Raw genomic sequence first — 25,514 nt, 5'->3', positions numbered from 1 at the left:
GATTTATGTTCATTCAGAAGATACCGCTTTTGAGCCACATTTATATAGATATCAGCATGGGCAAAGCTGTAACAAGTTGTGACTATCTACTAGTTACAAGTTATTACTAGTACTATTAAAAAATATGCCTATAAAATTTTATGACACACCACACCCCCCATCCTGAAATCAATATACAGAACCATTCTTTGTTCAAATCTCTGTTATTTAGTTTAGGAGAGATGATTTTGTAAGTCCACACCCATTGTTCCTCATTTTTCACTCATGAAGTGCTCGTATCGTGCTTGTGAAGCTGAGTCCAATGAACTACTTAAATATTTCTTTGTGATGTTCAATCTGCCTATTACTGCAGATAAAAAAGTTCATTCTGTGATTAAGAGACTCTCAAAACTTTGTTAATCTTGTTAATAAGCCATATTCATACTCAGAAGTTATTTTGTAACATTTCTTATCTTTTCTTAGCATCATCCCATCAAAATGACATAGTTTTAATGAGGCGTTTTGCAAACAATATATTAACTGACCTAAAAATAAGCTGGTTAATCAGCAAACTCTTAAGATTCTCCTAACATTTTCATAGAAAATACCACCTTTGCATCTTTCTTGGAATAGTCTAATCTTTCTTGAGCTATTCATCCAAAACTTCCACCAATTCTTGAGAAGGTAGATAACAGTCCAGTGATTCAGGCCATACTGAGCTTTCAAGACTGTTACTGCTGGTTTTGTTTCAGGATGTGTTGGAGTTTGGGATAACATCACCTGTTGGCGTCCTGCAAAGATTGGAGAGACTGTCACTGTCCCTTGTCCAAAAGTATTTAGCCTTTTTTCTGGCAAACCAGGTATTCTTTCATTTTAAGGTGTATTTTTGCTTACTTCTCTTTGGTATTTTATAACATACTGTGCTAAAAATGGTTTATTTGCAGTTGAAGGTTTTTGTTTTCATTTTAATGATAATCGATTCTTAACAGAGCTATTTATGATAGATCATGAAAAGACCAAATAATGGTCTTTGTGGTCCATATGGTGTTCTTTGAGTCAGATACTAAATATGTATTCTGATATAGTGTTACTCATCAAAGCTGAAGATACTGCTTGCTCTTTTTGATCTATCTGTGTTCATTATTAAGGCAGCCTTAACCTTTTTAACAGTTGTGTGGAATGATGGTGTAGAAATAAACAGTGTCTTCCATAGAACATTGCCTAATTCTCTCTAAGGTAGAAGGCCTTACAGTACATGTAGTAGAAAATACTTCAGCATCTTGAGTACTTAAGAGTCATTTTCTTGCAAAACTGGCTTTGACGTAATTTGTCATGCTGGTAACACATTCCTCTTCTCTGCCTAGTCAGAGAATCATGATGTACTTTTGAAGTGAAGACTCTTCAAAGTGTGTAAATACGTTACATTTTCTTTAAAAAATTCCATATCTATGCCAAATAGCAGAAGTGGTCCTGGTGTTTGAGGAGACACTGTGGTTTGAGGTCAAGGCCTTCTTATAAGCCAGAACGATTTGGTTGTTTGCTGTTCAACCATTTGTAGGGTATTTACAACTTTCCACTGAAGACTTTAACGGAGAAGAAATTCCAGTAACCAATCAGCAAAATAAAAATCACAAAAGCTTTAATTTGAAGTGTATATGTAAACACGCTTGGTTATTCTTTGCCAAAGTTGATCTGTGACACATAAATTTGTTCTTGTGTGGTGAAAACCACGCATCTTTAAGTCAGTTAAGACAATGGTAAACTGAAAACTAAAGCAATATGTGATTATATATTTCAAGTATGATGGATATAAAAATTCTCTATGAAAAGTGAGGGCAAGTTGCTTACAATTTAACATTGTAAAAGTAAGTTATAATAATTTTAATGACTATTCTTTATTCTGACATCAGACTCTTCAGTTTTCTCCTATTGAAGCTGTTCCATGTTGTATGAACATTAGTTCATATTAATTAGATTAAGGAGCAGAATCATGGGCTGCCCCCATCTCATCTGCGTGACTTTGTCTGGGAAAAGAGTCAACTTCTCTCCGTTCCAACCGAAGAATCCTTTCTGAAATTAATAGATGCTCAAAATTGCTTTCCAGCCATACTCGCACATCTCCTGCATGTTCCTTGGGCTACATTGTTTCAGGAATTGGCTCAAGGAGTGAGATTCAGCATGCATACTTATTTCCTTGTTCTTTAACCTATCACGTAATTTGGCCTTTAAAGTGCATTGCCAACTCTACAAACATTTGCTGCAGCAGTAAATCATTGCCATATTATCTAAGAGCTTTTATAACTCTCTAGATCATTTGGCACTGCCTTCTCAGAAAAGCTGAAATAGGAGGTTAGAACAACTCTCTCTTAAATTACTTTTCTATCAAATTGCTTTACCTCCGAATTATCGGCTTTATGGAGTAAGCTGAAAGAGTCCCTCTAGAATACTTCAGATAAAACATCAAAATATTTTAGGCTTTTGCAGGTGTAATAGAAATAGCTATTATACCAAAGTGGAAGCCTGCCATCATAGCTTGGAATTACTTTTGTTTTTCTCTAGTGCAAAGGCAACTGAGCAAAATTAAAAGCCAAAGTAGTATGAATGAAGAGCACATGAAAAGAAATGGCTGCGTTGCTTTAACAGGTGTGCTAGGAAATACAGGATGTTAACAGAGAATGACAAAGTTGTCCAAAGATTCATCGATGAGGAGAATTTAAAATCTTTCTGATTTAAACTCTCTATCGTTGCTTTACAGGAAATATTAGCAAAAATTGTACGACTAACGGATGGTCAGATATTTTTCCTGACATTTTAAGTACTTGTGGATATAATGACTATGAAGATGATTATAAGGTAGGAAAAGTACTTTTTCTATGAATTTAGATGCTGATGTTCAATACAGCTATCAGACATGTTCTGTTTCTAAATAATTACTGGTTTACTCTATCAGAATTAATGAAAATCGGTAGTAATTTTTAGTAGCAGTCTTGCCATATGCTTGGATTGCAAATGTCATATAAGATAAAATCAGAAATGTAGAATTCAGTAACTGAAACTCAAGGCTGTAATCAGTTGGTAATTGCAGTAATGCATCTGTATTTCTAATATTGCAGTGTTATTTGGCTTGCACACAGTATGTTTTACATTGTTTCTGTTATAACAAATCCTAATAGTGTAATAATCTGTTAATAATACATGCATCACTTGATTGCTGGTATGTGTTTAAGTAAAATAGAACGAATTTAGGTCATTGGAATTATTGTAGATTTATATTGGACTTTCAATTGAATTAGCAATTAGAAGTGGTTCACGAAGCTAGCAAGATATCTTAAATACACTATAAATGGAAAAATTAATTTGATCACTTTGCAGATACTATTTCTTGTTCTTTTTGTTGAGGAAAGTACTTTTTCCATCACATTTTACCTATTTTCTATCTGTTTTCCTGCTGAGGCTAACAGAGCAAGATTTTGTTTATAAGCATGAGCTCATAGTATCAGTAAAACTTGTTATCATGAACAGATGGAGTCCTCTTATGAATAAAGATATTTGGCTGCTTGGGTTTTTCTGGATTTTCGTATGTGTAGAGTGGCTTTGGCAGATCTGTTCCGTCTGGTCTGCAGAGATGTACTGGCATTCTAGCTAAGACATGCAGTTCATGCCATGTCTTTCGTTACTCAAAAGCCTAACCATTACTGCAGCTGAAAATAGATAATAAAGAAAATGTATAGATTATGTTTTTTCCCAACTTTTCTGAAGACATATTCTAAAACATTGGTATCATCTGACAGCTTGGGAGCAAACATGCGTTACTGCTAAAACAGCCGTTTTAAGACACCATCAGTCAACCCAGACAATTGTCATGTGGAGTGAAAATGGGTCAAGATTTAAAAATTCAAATTAACAGAGGATAACATTTCTAGTAGTGAGAAATACTTAATTAGCAAATGAACTAGTATAACAGAAGAGCAGTTTGTTTGACATATTCATTAGTAATTTGAAGAAGGAGAATGAAGTTCAAGTTGACTATACTTGCAGTAGTAAACCTAGAAAAACTGGAAATAGGAAATAGTTGTAACATTTACAAAAGCCTGGAAAAGAGCAAATAAGAAACCAGTGAAGCTAAAAATCAGAAAAGAGATGTGAAAAGCAGATACTGAAAAAAAATTATTAACAAAAATACAACAGCTAGAGTATCATAGCTATCTAATACAGGTATGGAGCAAATGCACAGCATGTGGCAGGGAGGGAAAGGAGAAATGCAAGAACTGATTGCACTTCAAGCAACATGGCCCAAGGGCACTGTCCTTTTTCTCAAGTACCAGTGTCATTGCTTAGGGAATATTCTTTGCCTGAAGGTCATAAACTGGTTGTTTCAGTGGGACAAGACAATTTTTCTGACTTAAACAGTGACAAGTCGAAAAGTGGATACAGCAGTGCTGGCTTGTCAGAAGCTAAGCTGTTCCTATGCAAATGTTTTTGGGGTTTTTTTTAGTTAAAGAAAGGACAAAAATTATGAGAATAAAATCTGAAAAGGGAAACAGGAAAGCATATGTTTAAACCCATCTCTTCATGGGAGGTAATATAAAAAAATGAAAGTATCATGCAATTGTGAGATTTCAGAAGTTATTTGAGGTTCTGCATCAGCCAACTGCTGCACAGAAAGCTTTCTTGAATTTGGATCTTAGTGCTCAGTGGTAGCACCTCAAAACAAAGTATCTTTACTCAACATAAAGCAGTATAGTTCATTTTTATTTGACCTAGAGTTTCAGAAAAAAGAGCTAAAAAGGAAATCCTAAGTATTTGGATACAAGATATTTTGGACACAAAAGTTTCATGCAACAGTATGCTTTGCAGATGATATATGACGTTGCCCTCAAAACTGCAGTAGCTAAGGAGATAACACTTTAGGGAAGGTGGCAAAATGCTTTTCTTGTACCGAGTCTTAAGTTTACTTCTCTGTGCTTTCTCTGAAGACAATGTTAAAGGAGTAGGTAGAAGCTCTGACGTCAGTTTGGTGCCTGTGTCACTGCTGAATGAGTTTCCATTACAGATCCAATGAAGTATTTATTCCTGGGGGTTTTTTTGCTGTCTTTTAGGATATGGACTTGTGTCTTTACTTCAAAGGGGACTAATGTATATACATATTTTGTATTTATTTATTTATTTATTTGTATATATGCATATACAGAGACAGATATCTCTCCAGATATGTGTCTGCTGGCTTGAGCAGTTTTGAATATTCTAGAGAAGGTTTAAATGATAGAGATTGTTAAGCAAATACAGACCTTTTCTGCTGAAAGAACTTGTCTGCTTCAACAGTTTGCATTGATTTTAGTTACAGTTAAAATGTACAATTTTTATTCCATGTCAAATGGTGTATTAGCAGGTTTTATAAAAAGGAATTATTTGCTTAACATTTTTAAATTAACCGTAAGTTTCTGATACAGCACCATTAAATTGAGTATTTTATCTTATATTAGGTCTTCTGCTAGTATTCTTTAGTACTCCTGTCTGTATTAATAGGGGACCAATATGTCAGGTAGGACAGTGTCTGAACAAACTATCTGCATGTTGTTATTACATCAGACTGTATATCTAAACCTTTATTATATACTTCCACTCTCTTTCCTATAAGTAAACCTACTTATAGGAAATAAGTAAATTTTCTATAAGTAAACTGCTAACCTTGAAGATTTAGGTTCATCTCAGTTATCTAAATAAGTGTGGTTTTTTTTCCTTTTATACTTCTGTTGAGCTCATGGCAGCACAATGGCAAAATTAATAGCTTGATTTGACCATGCTAGAAACACACATCAAGGTATGTTAACACGACCCGAGCCTAACTGCAGCCTTTCCTTGACATATTTTGACATCTTCTGCCTAGACTGAACAAGCTAGAGAAGTGTCCTAGGTGTCTTCATACAGAGTATTAAACTCGCTGTCAACTTTATTAACAAAACGGCAAGATGCCTGGTGAATGTAGAGGACTGAAATGTGTCCACTTTGTTTAAAATAATGACTGGGTCAGTTAATAGAGCTTTGTTTGATCTTACGATGAATTGGCCTAAGATTTATTAGACCACACAAAAACCCCAATACATCCAAGTTACAGGCTATGAGATTTGAACACCTAGGGTCATACAAAGACAAATTCATGGAAAGAGATCCTCAGGGCTGCTAAGCATGGTGATACTGTTGCAACTTGTGATTAAGTAGAAGCATCTTTTATGGAAGAGGTGTTCCCATATTCTGGCCAGATTCCCAAAGCATTCACTCTTAGGCTGCTCTCAGAGATAACCTCCTGGATGTGCTACCTAGTACCCAATGCAGGTGTGTTACGCAAAGCAAGGGTAGTCAAGGCAGTGAGGTCAGGACTGACACAAGCCCTGTCTTGAATGTCTGTAGCCACCTTTACAGAACAGATGCATTACTACTGCCTGTGAAGTGGATCATTGCACTAATTGGACTAATGGATTGTTTGTACTGAGTTTAAATTGAATCCTTCCCTCTCAACAAAATGTAATGCAAGGCAGCCATCTACCAGCGCTTTTTCTTTGTGCCTATAACTCATACTACTTTTATTTACATTACATTCTGCATTTTTCATTACTTTTTCCATGAGATGTGATTAAGAGAGCAGTATTCCTTAAAATAAATACAAAATCTTCTTCCTGTTCTGGTTTCAGCAGGGATAGAGTTAATTTTCTTCCTATAGCTGGTAGAGTGCTGTGTTTTGGGTTTAGTATGAGAATAATGTTGATAACACACTGATGCTTTTAGTTCTTGCTAAGTGGTGTTTATACTAAGTCAAGGACTTTTCAGCTTCTCAGGGCCTGCCAGCAAGTACTCTGGGGGGCACAGGAAGTTGGGAGGGGACACAGCCAAGACAGCTCACCCAAAGTGGCCAAAGGGATATTCCATACCCTATGACATCATGCTCAGTACATAAAGCATGGGGAGTTGGCTGGGAGTAGGGGGGATTGCTGCTTGGGGACTGGCTGGACATCAGTCAGGGGGTGATGAGCAGTTGTATTGTGCATCACTTGGTGTTCTTTTCTTGAGTTTTATTTCTCTTTCTCTTTTTGTTATCTCCCTTTTCATTACAATTATTATTAGTAGTAGTATTGCTGTAATATTTTACTTTATTTCTATTATTAAACTGTTCTTACCTCAACCCACGGGTTTTACCTTTTTCTGATTCTCCTCCCCATCCCACCAGGGACAGGGGATGTGAGCAAGCAGCTGCCTGGTACTTAGTTGCTGGTTGGGGTTAAACCACAACACTTCCATTGACTTCAAGTGAGAAGTACTAGCTCCGAATATAAACTGGTATTCTCTCTTCTAGAGCACAGTGGGAATTGAATTTATTAATTGCAGACTGTCCAAAGACACTGCGTAATATCAGTATGCAGTGAGAATGTTCACACTCACGGACACATATATGCTGGTGCATGTTTACACATGAAAATATGGAGGTCTGTACATCTGTAAAATTGTCGTCACTCTCACTATGGTTAGGGAACTTTGAGTAAGAAGATATTCTTACTGTCATACTTAGAATTAATGATACTACTATTATTAAGAGATACTTAAGGCACTGCTGGTCTCATCTTTTTAAGGTGTTGTTTAGGCTTAGAGTGAATTGAAAGAGAAATGTGTCAGAAAAGGTTATCATTAATTACTTGTATAGAGGTTATTAAATAGTATGAGGAATACCAATTTTTATTATATTTTTATTTTAATATTGCATTTTTATTAAATTTTGGTTTTCTCTGCACCCTTAAAAAATGTGTAGAAGTGCCTGATAAGAAAAAAGTGAATCCATCTCTTTATCTCAGTTTGCCTTTATTCTCTTCTAAGTAAGTACTACAAGGTTTTAGAAACGGCTACTCTGTTGTTGAAGTTAATTTTGCAAAGGGGAAGAACTGGGGTTCTTTATTCCACTTTTATTCGCATTTGCTCATTTCAGTGCTTGTAAAGCACTGAACTCATTTGCTAGGCCCAGTTCTGATTTACATTGTTTGTGCAGGTTAAGGTTTTCTGATATATTCTTCTAGTATGAATATTTGGATATTATGGAATGTACTCTGACACATGTATCATGAGAATGTAAGACCACAAACTTTAAGCAATCGTATCTGCGAATACTATACTCTCTTACGGGAATGTACTAGCCCACAGAATAAACAAAATGGTAAGTCCCTTGGGATGAAAATGATCGCCAGTACTTTACTAATGATCAGTTATATTTCTGGTTAAATGAATAAAGAGGTGTGGGGTGTTCTTTTATATTAAGGGTGGCTTCTGGTCAATAGCAAAACTCCTTTGGACAAAGAATCAAGGCTTAAATGTTAGAGCGTTTTGACCTTCAGGATTAAATTACCCTCTCACCCCTAGAGGTCCTTCCAAACCAAGGTTAAAAGATCCACTGAGTAACTGTCAACTTTGCCTAGGAAGCTTCAGTGCTACATCTGTTCTCTAAGCAGAAGAATTTTGTCTCCTGAACTTAGTAAAAATAACATGACACTAACTTTAAAGGAAACATTAGCAGAAAAAGGTGTCTGTTCTAAGAAAATGTAAGAATAGATGTTTCAAAAAAGTGTATTGAAGATAACACTAGTTACATGAACTTGTACTAATCAAATTTATTGTTATATCTGTGGGGTTTTGTACCCTTTTAAAAGCTGTTAAGTAGCCACAAAAAAGGAGGAAACATTTTAGGATTAGATCTTTTAGTCTAGAAAGCAGTTACAGATTCTGTAAACGTTTCCATAAAATTGTTCTGAAAACCATAAGCCACTGATTTTTGCTGTGCCTAACCACCTATTGAGTTCAGTTTAGTGGTTTTAATTAGCATATTGTCCTCAAAACTTTAAAAGTAAATTGTTGGATTTCAGTTTTGGAATCAGTAATGCTCAAATAATCATGTGAATATTTCGCAGAGGCCAGCTGTTCTTACTACTGTTGCAAATGTACTATTTTTGTTAGACTTGCAGAAAATTTCATGTCATTTCAATTTCATATGCATGGCTGTATTTATTCTGTGCTAAAATCTTTTAAAAATACAAGTATAATTTCGTTTTAATTTCTGTTTTGGTCAATCTCTACCTTCTTTGCACTCATTCTTGCCGATCTTGCACATTTTATATTAAGTTCAGAGGTTAAAGCTAAAATTTAATTGAGATCTGACTAATTGTGGTTTACACAGAATAGTAAATAAGAAAAAAATATGCCAATCTTACATAAAAGATATTGATTTTTATGTGCTATCAGATTTGATATTGCTTTGTCTGCTTATTTTGCAGCAATACAATATAAAGAACTTGTTTCTAAATGGTATTATGTAAAATACAGAGTAGTGACAAATATTTATTAGGTGTAACTGCCACAACACAATGCAGAGTTTAATTCTTTGTCTTTACGAGGGTCATGTATATTTAATAAACACATAATTTCAGAACACAATTTGCCAATTGTTTTGCTGAGTGAGTAGTATTTATAGAGTTCTTACAGGCAAATTAAGACACTTCTATTTACACTCATACAGGAAATTTAAGTAGCAGTATGATTGCATCCTCTTTGATGCTGAGACTGATAAAGTGCCTCATACTAACCATTTTTGCTTGTTTTTGAATATCGTAACTCCTAAACTTAAATAGTTGTAATTTTCAATGTAATGGATCAAAATGTAGTAGCATTTACTTAGCTTTGCAACAGTTTGAAAAGCAGGGTAAATTTTTGATCAGTCAAAAATAGTAAAACATTTCAGATTTCTGACCATTATAATACTAGACGAGTACGATGGTCTGAAAGAAGGAAATGTGTTTATTAGCTACACTTTCAAGTGTAGAATAGAGAATAATTAAAAATCTCTGTCGTATGATAAAGCAATTGTAATTGTGTATTTATTTCTTATTTGCTTGTACTCGGTTTGAACAAAATGACCATGGTCAGTATTAAGGTAATGTCAAAATACTCTTGGCTGATTAGCTTCAGTCGTCACTTATACCTCCATGTAGCTGTTTTGTGTTCATCCATTTGGCAAACGAATGACTGACAGATAGTCTCAGTCCTGCTGACACTGACAGCTATTGTGGTGGACTAGAAGTACACAGGATTATTGTTTTGATTTTACTCTGACTATTTGTTGTAGGGGTCATGCGTGTGTATGGAATGCCAGAAACATTATTTTAAATAATGTGTTTTTTTGTGGAGGAAGACAACATCTTCTGTTCTCCCCAGTGGGTAGAAGTGACGGGAGTCATTACACATGCAGCCTGCCTGACAGCTACTGTCAAGCTCAGAGTACATAGCTAGAGGCTAAATTAGAGGTGCAGTTACATCCAGTCTGGCTGGACAACTGATGCTTTGTTTGGAAGTTCATGTGGGATTTCACCTTTTTTTCCATCGTTTAAGAATTCTGAAATCAGATACAAGTAAGACAGGCTCCAGTTTCAAAAGAGTCAGTCAATGGAGTTTTTCTCAAATCAAATCTGGACAGATTTTTCAAGATGGCACAGAATGATAAAAAATGGAACAAGTCCAGCTTTTTTGTTGGGTGTGTTTCAGTCAGCCCAACACTGAACCACAGCTACTTTCTGTATGCCAAAGTACAAAATGCTGTCTTATTATATAGTCTAATGGCTGAAAAATATTCAAAGTAAGATTTTCAATTCTGTAATATCAACACCTGCCATGCTAGTTTGTTTATAGATGGCAACAGTTTTGGTAAGTTTATGCAGTTTAATGCAATTTATGTATCTACATCCACAGTTGGAGTTATTAGACAATAGTCTAGCTCCCAACTTGAATAATGGGGTTTATGATGCCTTCAAAATTGGCAAGGTGAAGGACCTTTCAACTTCCAATGCTATGAACATAGTTAACATAACTGGTATAGTTCCGTATGCTTCAAAAGGTGACACATGGCTTATATATAGAGGGCATGACTCTTGGGAGAATGTAAATAGGATGGCTCCTGTATTTCTTGCCAGTGCTATAGAATTGGCCATTAGATGCTTTCTAAGCACTGAGATTATCTGAGTTGCAAGTTGTTAATATCTGAAGCACAAGAGAACTTGAGTAAAGGATATCTCTAGTGGGAATCCTTTATTGCTTTCAGGGGATTTCTGCACCATTCACTATTTCCTTTAGCAGATGCTTTTACTACTGACTTTGGAAATTCACTCCTTACACATAAAAATAATCTCAGAAATGCTGTTAGATAGATTTGTGTTGACTTTTGTGACTGCCTGCAAATCCAGTTAATCCGCTTCCCTTCTTTTTGAATATTTAGAAATATTTTTTTAAAAGCACATCACTTTTTTTTCTCCATATGTTGTTCCTTTTGTCTATTTGATGCCTTTGCAAACTGACAGCCTCCAAAGTTGGTTAACTTGGCAGCATGATGGCAGATACAGTCTAGCCAGGCCAGTCCAAGAGCAGGAATTGAAAGGAACAATTTGTCCACTTAACTGTGAGTACCAAGGGATTATGGAATGAGATATAAACTCTCCAGTAAATTGTGGAGGCATTATTACAGACAGGTCAGTCAAGAACTTTGTGCAGTATACCTTATTGGTAAAACCAGCAGAGAGTATTTTATTCCTAAAGGAAGGAGGCCATTAGGCCAAAAAAAACTTTCAATGATACCATTCTCTCTCCCTCTTCCTATTTGAGTTTAGATTCGCATCTCAGGAAAGAGATGGTACAAGTCAAAAAGACAAGTTATACAGTGAGGTATTAAGAGCAGACATAGCTCTAAGACATTGATTGTAAGATAAAAAATGTGTTAGAGAAGGGCTTTTAACTCATAATTTTTTTATCAAGCTTTTCCTCAAGCAAATGCAACATAAAGGTGCTATTAAGAAGCAAGAAATTTTAAATAGACATCTTGGTTTTCTTTAACATGCTATAAAATCATTCTGCAGTACTGTCTTTGCAAGATACCTTTTAAGAGAAAAGCAAAGGATATTTTGAACAAAAATAACATCTGCAGTTTACAGCAGCTAGATTTGGAACTGCAGTCACGATGTGCTCTGTGCTTATTTTGGATCTGTTGAGAATGATAACTGCTTTTAACCACTGTCTCACTTAGAATGAATGTATATTGCATCAGAAGCAATGAATTAAAAAGACTAAAGCTCAAACTCTGGTTACCCAAAAAGGTTAATCAATTTAACTATGTAGTTTTGAAGTAAGCTGAATTGATGAGCATAGTCTTTAATTCTTGTTAAGTTAGTTTACTTGAATTACATTAATTTCTAACTGATGTATAAAATATACATACATCTGTGTACATGTATATATTAAAGCCCCTGTCTATTGTGAGAATGATGCAATGCAAGATTAAAATCCACAATTTTATATATTTCTGTGGAAAATAGTACTTGAAGCAGAGCTTAATCAGGGACTTCTGACAGCTGATCTTTTAGTAAATATCCTTTTAAAAATGCCTCCTCCCTCACTTCCCTGTAATTTCTCTGTACCAAGCACTGCTGGGTTCTTCCTCATGAGTCTTTAGCAACATGGGGTTATGTGTTCATTGTGTTACACACTGGCATCACTAGGACTGTGTGCAGTTACCAGTAAAAGCATGATGGCTGCTAAGGTATGGAGACATTACAAAGATGAGATTTTTTAACAGTACGCAAAAAATACATACTCTTGTGTGACTAGAATTACAATTCCAATGAACTTCATCTGACTAGATTGTAGTGTACTCAACAGCATTGAATCCAGACAGCCTATGCCTTCTCTGCAATGACTAATTCTGTTGAGTTGCCTACCTTTCAGAAAGATTACAGCCCACTGTTAGATGTATTAAGCTAAACGAGTTTTACTTTATTAATTTAACCTAGTCATCAGTAGTTGTTTGAAAGAGTTTAAAATAATGTTACATTTTTATTCATGATATTATTACTGAGAAAACAGATTTGTGGTTTCAGAAATCCCTTGAGAGTTAGACCTCAGATGGAAAAATGACAAATAAAAGCAAAACCAAATGCCAGACTCCAAATGTTGGCCTTCAAAACAAGATGGAAAAAAGAATAAAGACGAAAATCTTAATGGACGTAAAACCAAAGCTTTGTAATGCTTTTACTGCCTGATGGAAAGCTGACCAAATCAGTGGAGAAACTCCTGGGACAGAGTCATGTTGTCTAACTTTAGACGTCTGGCATCTGCATCTACACTAGTTTCTCTAGGTTCTGTTTGTATTTAATGAAGAAAAAGTAGGTGGTTTTACTTCACTATCTTTCTAAATTATTTTAGATGCCTGTCTTGGGATGACATGAATAGCACTCTGCTGCTTCACTGCTTGTAAGGAGATTCTTGATACCTACCTCAGATGGAGTCATCCCTGCAAAATCCAGTGGCTATTAGTGCATCTGCTTATTTACTGTACTGTCCTGCACTTTATTCTAACTTGCTTTGAGGAAGTAAACAGGAACTCCGCATTCCTGGGCACGGAAAACATTTAAAGGAAGACAAAACTGCTTATCCTAAAATCAACTTTATAGAGATCTCAAAAAAAATTATTCCACAAAAAATGGAAAAATACTTAATTGAATTACATAAACTAGATAAATTTCAGTGTTGTTCTCAGTGTAATGGATTCCAAGAAAAGGAGAAGGAAAAGATATATTGAGTTCAAATTGTTCTTGCCGTGAAGCAATGCAGAACATATAAGCAGAATCAAGGCTTTCCCATGGGAACATTGGTCTGACTGCAATTTCCCAATAATGACTGCTGGTCCAGAATCATTCTTATAAACATTTTAGTGCATGCCATCTAAAGACTATAGTGACTGTGGGTTGTTAGAATCTGTAAATCAGTTGATTCTGTGTTCTTAATTTATGAAAGTATAACAGGTGCTGTCTAGGATAGGAATGGGAGGAGGAGAAGAAAGTAGGAGCAGTATAATTCATTCTGAAATGAAGATGGGCAAAAATATGGAAAAAGCAGACAAAGGCAATGCAGACTAAACATAGATATAAATTTTATATACTTGGCACCAAACAATTTACAATTTCCTAAAAAACTTCCAAGATGAAACAAAAATTAAGGAGAATATACAGTCTCTCTCTAGATCTGGTATGCTTGGGCCTTTTAAAGTAGCATTAACATAAAAATGCAATGCATATATAAGAGAATTATGTGATAACTTAAGTGATGACTGTTTTATAAGCAGCAAACTTGTTCAACTGCAAATAATTGCATCAGAAGAAGTGATCAGAAAACAAAAAATTTGTTCTTACCCATTCAGAGTAGAAGCTGAATGTGAAACCTTTCACATTATGCATCAGGGTTTCTTATCTGGTGGGCACTGACTTGGCTGTGAGCAGAACATCAGAGCAGGTGCTGGAAAAAATTTCTTGGGTCTTTCAGTCATGTCTGTGCCAACACAGCCACATCAAATTCTCTCCAGTTGTTTGCATTTACATACTTACCATGTATTTTAAAACCTGGAAGGCTGAAATTCAACTTGCAAATCAAAATTCCTAAAGGCAGATATTTATGTAGGTGTCTAATCACGAGTGTGTGGAAACAGGGTTTGATGTGAATGTCTAAACATAGGTATCTAGTGCCATTGGACTCGCCACTGCCATTCTGGCAAAGAGGTCTTCTGACACATCTGCCATGCAGATGTCTCAGATCCCCCAGAGCATCTCACGTAATAGTAGATGACTACATTTAGGCAAGTAGGTAGTTTATTATGTTGGTGGAACTTCCATTGACCAAAAGGTGATGTATGATTCTCTGTTTGGTTTTCCTTTACGTATTTGAAAGAAGAGAATGAATGACAATGAGTTGAGGTATTCCTATGCTGACAAGCAGAATGCACACTTTTGACTGTGATTTAAGACATTAAATGTAAAGGTGCTAATGCAGCTTAACTGAATCACGATATATGAGAGTAAGATGTGTAGTATGTTTGTGTCTGTGGATGTTGTACAGCCTGGATTAGTCACTTAGAATGGTAAGGACATATACCCTTTATATATGAGACCCTAGTATAGTCTTTAAAATCCACTCCCTGTAGTAGATACAGAAAGCCTTTGGGTGAATCAGTAATAAAGAATGTTATGACTAATTTTTGAGAAACTAAGGTTATATTCAGTGTCAGATAGAAGCCAAGGCCTTGAGTAATGAGTTCTCAAAAATGTCAAATGTGTTCAGGAGCAACTACTTTCTATTGTTGAAAGGAAACTTGCAAGTTGAAGTTATTTCTCATAGCTGCTCGACTGATCTCTCATGTAAATATGGGCTAAGTAGCTACTAGCAACAGAATTATATAATCAGAATTGCTAACAACTTTATTGCAACCTAAATGTATTTTATTAATTCAAATATTTTTAAAGATCTGTGCATTAAAATTACAGTGTTTCTAGTACTGTCAGCTTCCTAATAATTCCTGTGTATCTTGTGTGCATAGTTATCTATGAGATCTGCAGGAAAATGGTTTCAAGGCTGTCGTGGGCTGACGCTGGCCAGCAGCTCAGCCTCACACAGCCCTTCACTCGCTCCCTCACAGTGGGATGGGTGAGAGAAATGGAAGGGCAAAAGTGAAAAAACTCCCGGGTTCAGATAAAGACAGTTGAATAGGTAAAGCCAAAACTGTGTGTGCATGCAAAAGAAAATCAGGAATTCATTCACTGCTTCCCTTCGGCAGGCAGGTGTTTTAGCTATTTTCAGGAAAGCAGGACTTCATCACACATAATGGTGACTGGGCAAGACAAATGCTGTAACTCCCAACATCCCTTTCCTCCTCCATTCTCCAGCTTTTATTGCTGAGCACGTGTCATATGGTGTGGGTTCAGCTGTCCTGGCTGTGTCCCCTTCCAGCCTCTTTTGCACCCCCAGCCTCCTCACTGGTGGGGCAGCAGGAGAAGCAGACAAGACAGCACTGTTCAGCAATTGCTAAAACATCAGTGTGTTATCAACACTTTTGGTGACAAATCCAAAACAGCACCCTATGAGCTGCTATGAAGGAAATGGACTCTAACCCAGCCAAAATGAGGACAAATGTCAGCAGTGAGAGAGTCAGAACAAGGGCATTTTTTAATGAAGCGAGGAGGTGATGGGGGGAAGTTTAAAGTCTAGCCAGAGGGAACTAATTTTAAGTCTGGAGTATAAAGACCATGGTACTTAGAGAAGAATATACAGCTGGGTCAGTTTAGCCATCAATGTAACAGCAAATGCGTGAGTTGGTGTGTGTCAGTCTCACACACTTCTTGCCTCAGAGTTACTTCTGCTCCTTAGGCAAACCCAAGACTCTCTTTGGAGCAGGTTTTATAGTCAACTCATAGCACACGCCAGCTGCTCAGGAGCAGAAAGGAACCATACAACTGCTGTAAGATTTTCTAGCACAATGAGAAACTTCAATAGAAGGGAAGAAGTAATTTCTGCTGGGCACTGGGAAAGTCCAGGACACAATTTACATTAGAAGTTCTGCTTTGTTTTCCTTTTGAAGGCTATTAAAAAATAAATTACAGGAGGCCAGTGGTTACTTTAACATATCAAGATTTGTTGAGCTACTTGGTAGTTCCCAGGATAAGAAGATGAGAATGGTGCAAAGTTGTCCCTGAGTGCATTCTTACCAGGTGTTGTGTGCATGGCTTTAGGATACCTGGGGAGACCCCTGTCTCTGCTCTGCAGTAATGTGATGTTGAACATCACTGTTACTATTAAATCAATTTTTTCCATGAAAGTGAACAAGAAATCTTCCACTCTGTATTTAAATGGCACAGATTTATTGCCATTGCAACTTCTTTTGCAAATGACATTTACCTCCCTGAAATTTGTAATATTTATGTGGTGGGTGTTAAGAAATTTTGATTTAGAGACCATTCAGGCTTCTATTTGTACACTCAGTGTAAACGTACTTAGCAGAAATGGGCTCTGCTAATGCCAACAAGAAGATAACAAATAAAACATATTGTGGAATTGCTGTGCATCGCTGTCATGGTTTAACCCCAGCTGGCAACTAAGTACCACGTAGCGCTCGCTCACTGCCCCCACCCCCAGTGGGATGTGGAGGAGAATTAGGAAAAAGGTAAAACTTGTGGGTTCACTTAGGAACAAATTAATAATTGAAATAAAATATTATAATAATAATAGCAACAACAATTTTAACAACAACAATTTTAATGAAAAAGAGAGAGAGGACAGAGAAATAAAACCCAAGGAAAAAAACAAGTGATGCACAATACAGTTGCTCACCACCCACTGACCAATGCCCAGCCAGTCCCCCAGCAGTGATCAGAGGTTCCCAGTCAATTCCCCCCCAGTTTATATACCGAGCATGACATTCTATGGTATGGAACATCCCTTTGGCTAGCTGACCTGAACTAGCCAAAGGGATGTTCCGTAACATAGAACCAGTAGAGCACGGGAAACTGAGAAGTCCTTGATTCAGAGTAAGCACTACTTGGTGACAACTAAAACATCTGTGTGTTATCAACATTATTTTCACACCAAATCCAAAACAAGGCACTGCACCAGCTACTAGGAAGAAAATTAACTCTATCCCAGCTGAAAACAGGTCAGTCATTTCTCAGCTTTACACTATATTTGCAACTCCCGATGGGCACAAAGTCGGGAAATAAAATTCCCTTTCTTCCAGAATACTGTTGATGGGGACATGAGGCTGCCAAATTGTTAACTCATTTATCGGAGTATCCTTTTTTCCATTATTTTGCAGAGCAGATCAGGTTGAATAAATGAAGGGGGACACCTGAAGTATTTACAGTGTTGGTGCCATGGGCTGTTGTAATTGCTGCTGAGAAACTGTTTACCGCTCTGTTCCCAGAAAATCGCCTGGAGACTGGCTGATGTTCCTTTTGCTGTGACAGAAGCCAAATTAAAGAAGCGTAGGGGTGGTCTGTGGTGTTTATCTGTAGGCATAGTTTTCAGAGCTGTCCAAAAATGAGCTGAACTGCAGTATAATTCTGCCATTCTAGCAGGGAATTGAAGGGCAGTTCTTCAGAACTGATTTTGTGTGAAATTATGTTAATTTAGAAAAAATATTTTTCACATTGTATTTGAAAACCATTTTAGAAACATTGCGCTAGTTTAGAGTCCTATTTGGCAAACACAGGATTCATGTGGAAAACTAGGATGTTTTGGGGGCATCCATCTAAGTGCAGGCATTTGTACGCTCTAGGTAGCTACATTTCAATTAGTCACTGGGGGGCCTCTTCATTGCCTGTAGAAATAAATTCAGTGAAGTCCATGTTCAGTGCTTACATAGGTACAAGAAGTACTTTCTCGAAGGCCCTGTGAAGACACCCTACATTGCCTTAGATATTTATATTTGCAGTGTAGACACCTCATGGTAGGTGAAACAGAGCCTACAATATATGCTCACAGAGTCCTTAAGACTGCAGTGGAGCTCTGCAAATATACAGCAGACTCTTTATAGAGAACAATAAAGTAATACTTTAGGTTTTACCATTTTAACCAGCCAGGGACACCAATTAAAAAAACAACAAACAAACCCACAAACAATTCCCCCCCCCCCCCCCAAAAAAAAAAAAAAGCCAAAACAAAACAACCAAAAGAAACAAAGGCAATATTTATTCAGGATTTTAACTAAGGAACTTTATTATGGTCATTCTAATGGCACTGGAAACTTCATTGAGTCCTTATTTTCTTTCTTTATCTCTACAGTCAGTGAATATTATATAAAACAAACATTAACAAAATGTCAGGACTGTTGTGAAAAAAAAATCTCAGCTTACTTCCGTAATTAAAAAAAGAGATTTGTTTCCTGTGGCACCTCATGTACCACTTGTAGCTCCTAACAAGCATGACTGTTGCTATGAATAAATTTGAGATCTATTGCAATTATGTTTCCCTTATTCTTGTCCTTTAACCATATCTATGATAGTGCAGTTGCAAGATTCTTAATTTCATTTCACATTTCATTTAGTTTTTTCCGTATCTGTGTAATATTTGCTAAGTGGATGTTCAGCTGATTTCATCATGAATTGGGATTGCTAAAGTTACCTCTTTACTTGTCCTTTTACATGTTATAAAATAAATATAATTTGCTTTTCCTTTTGCTATCTTAGTTTATTTAAAGAGTGATATAACCATATGCACTGAATATTGAAATTGTCCATTATGCATAGCATATTCTACACTGCTATTAAAAACTTTAATTTCATACCATAGTACAAAACTTTAGTTTTAATATTTTATCTAGCTTGAGTGGAAAATAATGTCAGTCTAATGACTTTGTTGTAGGCATAAAAGAAGCAGCTTAATTTTGAGAATATTTAGCATTAGTTTTCTTGATGTTGTCATTCAGAATAGGAGTAGATTTACAGATAGCTGCAGTGAATCAGTGGCCTGTGCACTTCAGTCTGCTTTTCTTCTGTTGAAGAATTTCCTTTCCAAGTTTTAGCAAATAACTTTACTAAAGGAAAAAAAAAGGGTTGTTTGGGTCACAATTTAGTAAAGTATTTGAACATTTATATTAGGAAACTAATGAGATGTAAACAGGTCTTTAAAATTAAACTCATATATAAATGCATTATAAAGTACAGTAGAGCAGAAGGAACTGAGACAGATTCTCTCTTTCAGAGATAATCCATTGTTTCAGTGTGACTCATTCTTCAGTTTGATTGCATTTATGGAAGCTGATGAATCTGATGCTTTCTTTGACCTCATTGGCATGGGATAATCAGCTGAAATTGTACCAGCTTGTGTGTCTAAAGTTTTGAGTTCCTGAGGCTGAATTTTCTGTTGAGGTCCATTGGCTTGAGATGTTGCATTGCAAAAATATGTTGGAATAACAATAAAATATTCTCATCATGTACTGTAGAGCAAAGAGTGAAAACAATACTATTTATTTAGCCTTCAGAGCTACTTAATGGAAAACTATGTAATTTCACAGTGAATTTTATATATCAGTAAGTGGTTTCTGCATGTATATTTTTCTGTGCAGGTCAACTTCTATGTAAGGGTGAAGGCAATTTATACCCTTGGACACAGCGTATCTCTGATTGCTCTTACAACAGGAAGTATAATTCTTTGCCTTTTCAGGTAGGTGTTTTTCATGAGTAAATATGAACAGTGATAAGATGGTTTTTACTTGTCTGATTGCTGAGGTATTTAGAAAATGCATGTATTTTACACTTTTCTCAATTAAACAGCTGACAATAATATAATGCTAACTTGATTTTTGCTAGTACCATATTAAAAAATTTCAAAGCACTTAACAAATTTACAGACATTACAGCCCCTGTAAGAAAGAACAGTCATTTAGGAATGGATTATATAAAGCATTTTCTATTTGATTATTAAAATTGACACCTTGAATTGCTCTTGAAAATCAGTAGGATGCTGGTCTCAGCACTGGACAAGTGGGCAGCCATATTTTGCAGAAGCTTCTGAGTGGTTTCCGGGGGTACTATTATCAAAGGTAATCATTAATTTTTCCAAGTGGGGTTGTAAAGGTATGGATCATTATGCTGAAGGATAGTGCTGTGAGCGCAATGGTTTTGTTAGGCAGTATTAGGAAAGGCAGTACTGCCTGTTAGTTTTGCCTAACTTCTGGGAGTTTTCTGAGACTGAAGGCAATCTCCAGCTGGTAAAAGAAACTGCAAAATGGCATGATCAGTATCATAGATTTTCTCAGTCTCTCCACCTTCATGCTTTTATGTATCACTTCTTCCTGTCTAATAGAACAACCTTTATATTCTCCATTATAAACTTCACACAACTTCTCCGTTCCGCTCTGCACCAAGAAAAAAAAGAAAATGCATCTCTCAGATTTGGTAGAAAAGTACACGTAATATGTAGAGGACAAGCATGTTGTTTGGCAGAGCCTTATTCCTCTGATGAAATATTCCTGTGGAGAGTTCTGTAAGCCTTTCAGTCTGTCATCATATTTTATCAGTATTTAAATATTCAGATACTGTTAAGAGCAGATACATAGGCCATAATTATATTTTGTAATGTGTTTGAAAAAAATTGAGACTGTCGTGACTGAACTCCAGCTGGCAACTAAATGCCATGCAGCCACTCGCTCACTCCCCCTGCCCCTGGTGGGATGTGGAAGAGAATTGGAAAAAGGTAAAACTTGTGGGTTGAGATAAAAACAAATCAATAATGCAATAAATTAAAATATAATAATATCAACAGAAATAATTGTAGTGAAAAGGAAGATAACAAAAAGAGAGAGATAAAGCTCAAGAAACCCAAGTGCTGCAGAGTATAATTGCTCACCACCCACTGACCAATGCCCAGCCAGTCCCCCAGCAGTGGTCAGAGGCTCCCAGGCAACTCCCCCCCAGGTTATATACCAAGCATGGCGTTCTGTGGTATGGAACATCCCTTTGGCTAGTTCAGGTCAGCTGTCCTGGCTCTGCTCCCTCCTGGCTTCTTGTGAACCTGCTCCCTGGCAGAGCATGGGAAAGTGAAAAGTCCTTGATTTAGAGTAAGTACTACTTGGTGACAAATAAAACAATGTGTTATCAGCGTTATTCTCATACTAAATCCAAAACACAGCACTGCACCAGCTACTAGGAAGAAAATTAACTCTATCCCAGCTGAAAACAGGACAGTCACTCACGGTTATCTTCTTCTTACTAGGAGATGCCTCAGGCAGATTGTGCATTTTCAAAACTGCTAAAATTAACAATGCATGTAAGACAGTGTGTTACAGCCATTTGAATGTTGTCCATCACCAGAAGTCAGTTATAACAAACAGATCAAGAATTTCAGAGGTGTGCTCCAAACCTTATATATTCAAATTGAGAGCTCCCCAATCTCTCTGTTGAGTCAGTGGAAAACCCAGGCTTTTTTTCAGGGGGGGAACACAGGGTCTTCTAAGTCTCCCCCTAAAGAAGCGTGTTTCTCTGCTATCTACAAGGAGTGTAGGGACCTCCTAACACAGTGAGTTGAGTTAGGAACCCAAACAAGTTGTAAAAATAACCTGGTCAGTATATAGTTTCCCAAGCATGTCACAAGCAGCCAATTATCATGGAAGGCTTTAGCTGAAGCAGTTGTAAATTATCAATAATAGAAGAGAATGCTGATGGCTACGCATGTATGTCTGTCTCAGGCATGTTGTAAGGCATCCCATACATTATGGTCATTTTTAAGGACAGAGTTTGGAAAATAAGAATGTTTCTGTAAGTTTTAACTTTTCACTACTTAGCTGGTAGCACCTTCTATCCAAGAAACATACTTTCTCTAAAAGGTCTCAGAGTTTGTTATAGGTAAAGTCAATATACTGTTTATTAAACCAGTCGCTCACCCCTGAAACACATTCACCTTTGAATGTAACCAGCAAACTTTCAGCTTGCTGTGTTTAAAAAGGAGAGCAAAGAACAACTCTTCTAAGCAAAACTATCTAAAGGAGATTTGGTAGTTAAGTACCGAGTTAAAAATTGGGAGTTACTAACACAGTAGGGTTGTCAAAATCCTGACTTCATCCAGCAGGATTAGAATTTGAACTCTGGATATTAGTAACACAAGAGATTATTAAAATTGTGCATTGCTGGATTTATATATGTATGTTTCAAATTATACTGCGTTTAATCCTGAATTTGTGCAGTACTTTTAATGAAAGAAAAAATGGAATAATGTGGATTTTAATTTAATTATGGGTGATGTGTTCATGACAAGGAAGTGGATATTCTTTTTTACGTATTACAACTTGACTTCTGCAGTCCATTTTACATTATTATGTACTGTCTAGCAGAACAGATAGATCGTCAGTGCTTTGCAGTTGTTCACAGCATCAGCTGTAAGCACATGAAAGGCAGAACCATTCAGTGGGGAAAGGAGGGTTTTTTCTGAAACCTTCCACGCAGTTGCAATATTGTTTTGCATTTCTTCCAAAGAACTGGACTTGGTTTGAATCTTTACAGAAACATTATAAGGGTTCCCATTTATTAGTATCTGCAAAGAACACAGAAGCATTGTAAAAGGAAAGGATTGTATATCTGGCTAATCTTTTAATCTCAAAACAAAGGCATAAAACATGAATATCTGTAAATACCTTGCCAGACTAAACTGACAGCGTTTTTCAAGTCACTATATGCCACTCCCCACATAATATTCTATGTATTTATCATAATTAAAGTTAATTGGCAACTTTCTGGCACAATGTTTTCCTGTTGGAGGTTGCCAGTTTGTCAGGCACATTCTTGCTTCTCCAACCTTAATTTATAAACAGTGAAGCTAATCATTTTGATGCAGTCAAAAGAAGCTGCTTGCTTTACCCTTCTTTGAATGCAAGTTTCTATTTCTTGATTTTGAATGTCTAAGTCTTAATATGTCATAAAATTTCAGAAAGGTGGAAATCAAAATTATTACAAATAAATATTATTTTTCAGATATTTTAGAAAAGGTTTATTTGTTCCAACTCAGAGTGAAAATAAATTGTAGAACAGCATATTTCCGCATAACACTGACATTCTAGATCTTACCATACTTCCTTCAGGGTTAGTCCTGTATAACAAAACCTTCCCCCCAAAATGTCGGTTTCTCTGATATGTGTTTCTTACCGAGGAGAAAAATATGAATCTTCATCATTTCTGAAAGATGGCCTCTCATGTGCATTTGCATTAACTGTCCGTAAACTTTCCTCACATGATAGTTTTGTGTCATCAGGTAGTCACATCAAAGGAATAAGCAGCATAGTTTTTGTTTCATTGTTAAAAAACAGCATTTCTTTGTTATTCTGAAACATCATACATATCCCATATAAAAAAATCTGGTTTGACAGCCTTATATATATCCAACATTTATTATTTCAGCTACTGTATGGGGTGAAGAACTAATCATCTAAATTAGTTACTCATGAAAAACATTTTCCTCCCATTTGCAGCTTTCATGTATCTCCGAATTCCATAGGAACACATGATGCAGTCCAACATAATACTGGTATTTCAGTTTTTCTCAGAACCTGGTTCAGCTAGGGACATGCAGAGCCACAGAAACCACTGGATCTTTGAACAGCTGCTGTCAGTTCAGCCTGGTATTCTGTCCCTTGCCGAACTGTGGGCTAGCAAGACAGATCTCTTATTTATTTCCCTACACTCATTGTAGCTGTCCTTGTTTTAGTAGTTTCAGAATGGATTATTTAGCATTCTTTGGTGCAAATCAAAATGTGAAGACTACTTGGAAGCTACCACTGCACACCACCATAACATCCTATTGCATCTTTGTTCTTTCATTGCTCGTACTTGCTACAATGCCCTGGCTTCTGGCTTATTTCCACGTGCAGTTCAAGGTGCTGGTTTTGACCAGAAAAACCAAAAGCAGTTTGGTTTGTGAGGATTTGCTATGAAAAAATTCTGTTGAATGGGAAGGTCTTGAAGGAAATGTCTTTTAAGCAAAAAGCCCTGAACTTGCAACTTTCTTCTCCTGAGCACTCATTCACTTACTTGGAATATTTAATTTGTCATTTGTTTGTCAGGCTATCACATGCCTGCTGGACTTAAGAAGTTTTACATCTCACTGGATAGAAAGGATAGGCGATCTAATATTGTGAATGCATTTTTTAATTGTAGCTGCGTACACTCAAATCATAGGATGAAAAGCCATTATATAGCAAAATGCAGGAGTTAAATAAAAACTTAAACCAGAAAATAACAGGTGAAAGCATGTCTGGAATATATCCAGGATAATCAGTTTTATTTGCAAGAAAAACACTGGGATCAGTGCACACACAGAAGGTTATAATATTCTATGTTTATTGTAAGTTTATGTTAAAGTGTGGGAGAAATATCACTGGCATCTTTTGGGCTGTGATACTGAAAAGGAGTAAGACATACTTTGTGTATTTTGGACAGCCTATAATAATGGTGAGGATGATGATGATAAAAGAAAACAGCAAAGTAGCACTGAATATGACAGAGGAAAGGATAGGCTCTTAATCAAGGTTCATATTACTAAGAAATGACCAGAAATTAATAGAAGAGCTTTCTGTCTCAAAATCTAAAATGTCTGTTTTTAAATCTCTTCTTAGAAAACTTCATTGTACTCGGAACTACATCCACCTGAACCTGTTCCTCTCTTTCATTCTAAGAGCAATCTCTGTTTTAGTCAAGGATGATATTCTCTATTCCAGCTCCAACACAGCTCACTGTCCAGAGGATCAAACCTCATGGGTAATGAACCTCATTTGCTACCTGGTATAATACTGTTGTGTCACTAAATTTTCCTCCCTGATCCTTTTAAATATTTAACGATACCAAGCTGTCAGTGCAGACAGTTCTATAGAGAATATAATGACTAGCAAAATGGTCTTTTAGAAGTAGCCAGAGAAAGAAGGTTGCAGCACAAGTAAGAGAAGTTAATGTCATTTTGCATGTCCGTGAAGGGACGTGTCATCTGCCAAAACAAATCATGACCAGCTATACCTCAGAATAAATATGGCCACTGCATTAATCAGCTGGGAGAGTTTAAGAGAAACAGGAGTTCCAATCAACTGGGAGTGATTAAATGCAGCTCTTCTGGAAGTGTTCTAGTGGCTTTATCAGGAGTCTAGGATTTGGACAGGTATCAAT

The 25,514-nt window shown here is 36.4% G+C and overlaps 1 protein-coding gene across 2 annotated transcripts in view; it reads left to right on the top strand.

The window, feature by feature from the left end:
* Positions 1–25,514, top strand: part of VIPR2 (vasoactive intestinal peptide receptor 2) — a 59,533-nt gene that overhangs the window by 16,483 nt on the left and 17,536 nt on the right. The window contains exons 3-6 of one of the 2 annotated variants that reach the window (XM_037383765.1): positions 732–839; positions 2,735–2,832; positions 19,937–20,034; positions 24,974–25,115. In XM_037383765.1, coding sequence (XP_037239662.1) covers positions 732–839; positions 2,735–2,832; positions 19,937–20,034; positions 24,974–25,115 — 446 coding nt within the window. The remainder of the gene's footprint in view (positions 1–731; positions 840–2,734; positions 2,833–19,936; positions 20,035–24,973; positions 25,116–25,514) is intronic. The other variant, XM_037383766.1, reaches the window with a different exon arrangement.

This window comes from Falco rusticolus, chromosome 4, assembly GCF_015220075.1.
Source record: "Falco rusticolus isolate bFalRus1 chromosome 4, bFalRus1.pri, whole genome shotgun sequence".
Taxonomy (NCBI): Eukaryota; Metazoa; Chordata; class Aves; order Falconiformes; family Falconidae; genus Falco; species Falco rusticolus.
The sequence above is the reverse complement of the archived record's forward strand: the minus strand, read 5'-3'. Positions and strand labels throughout refer to the sequence as shown.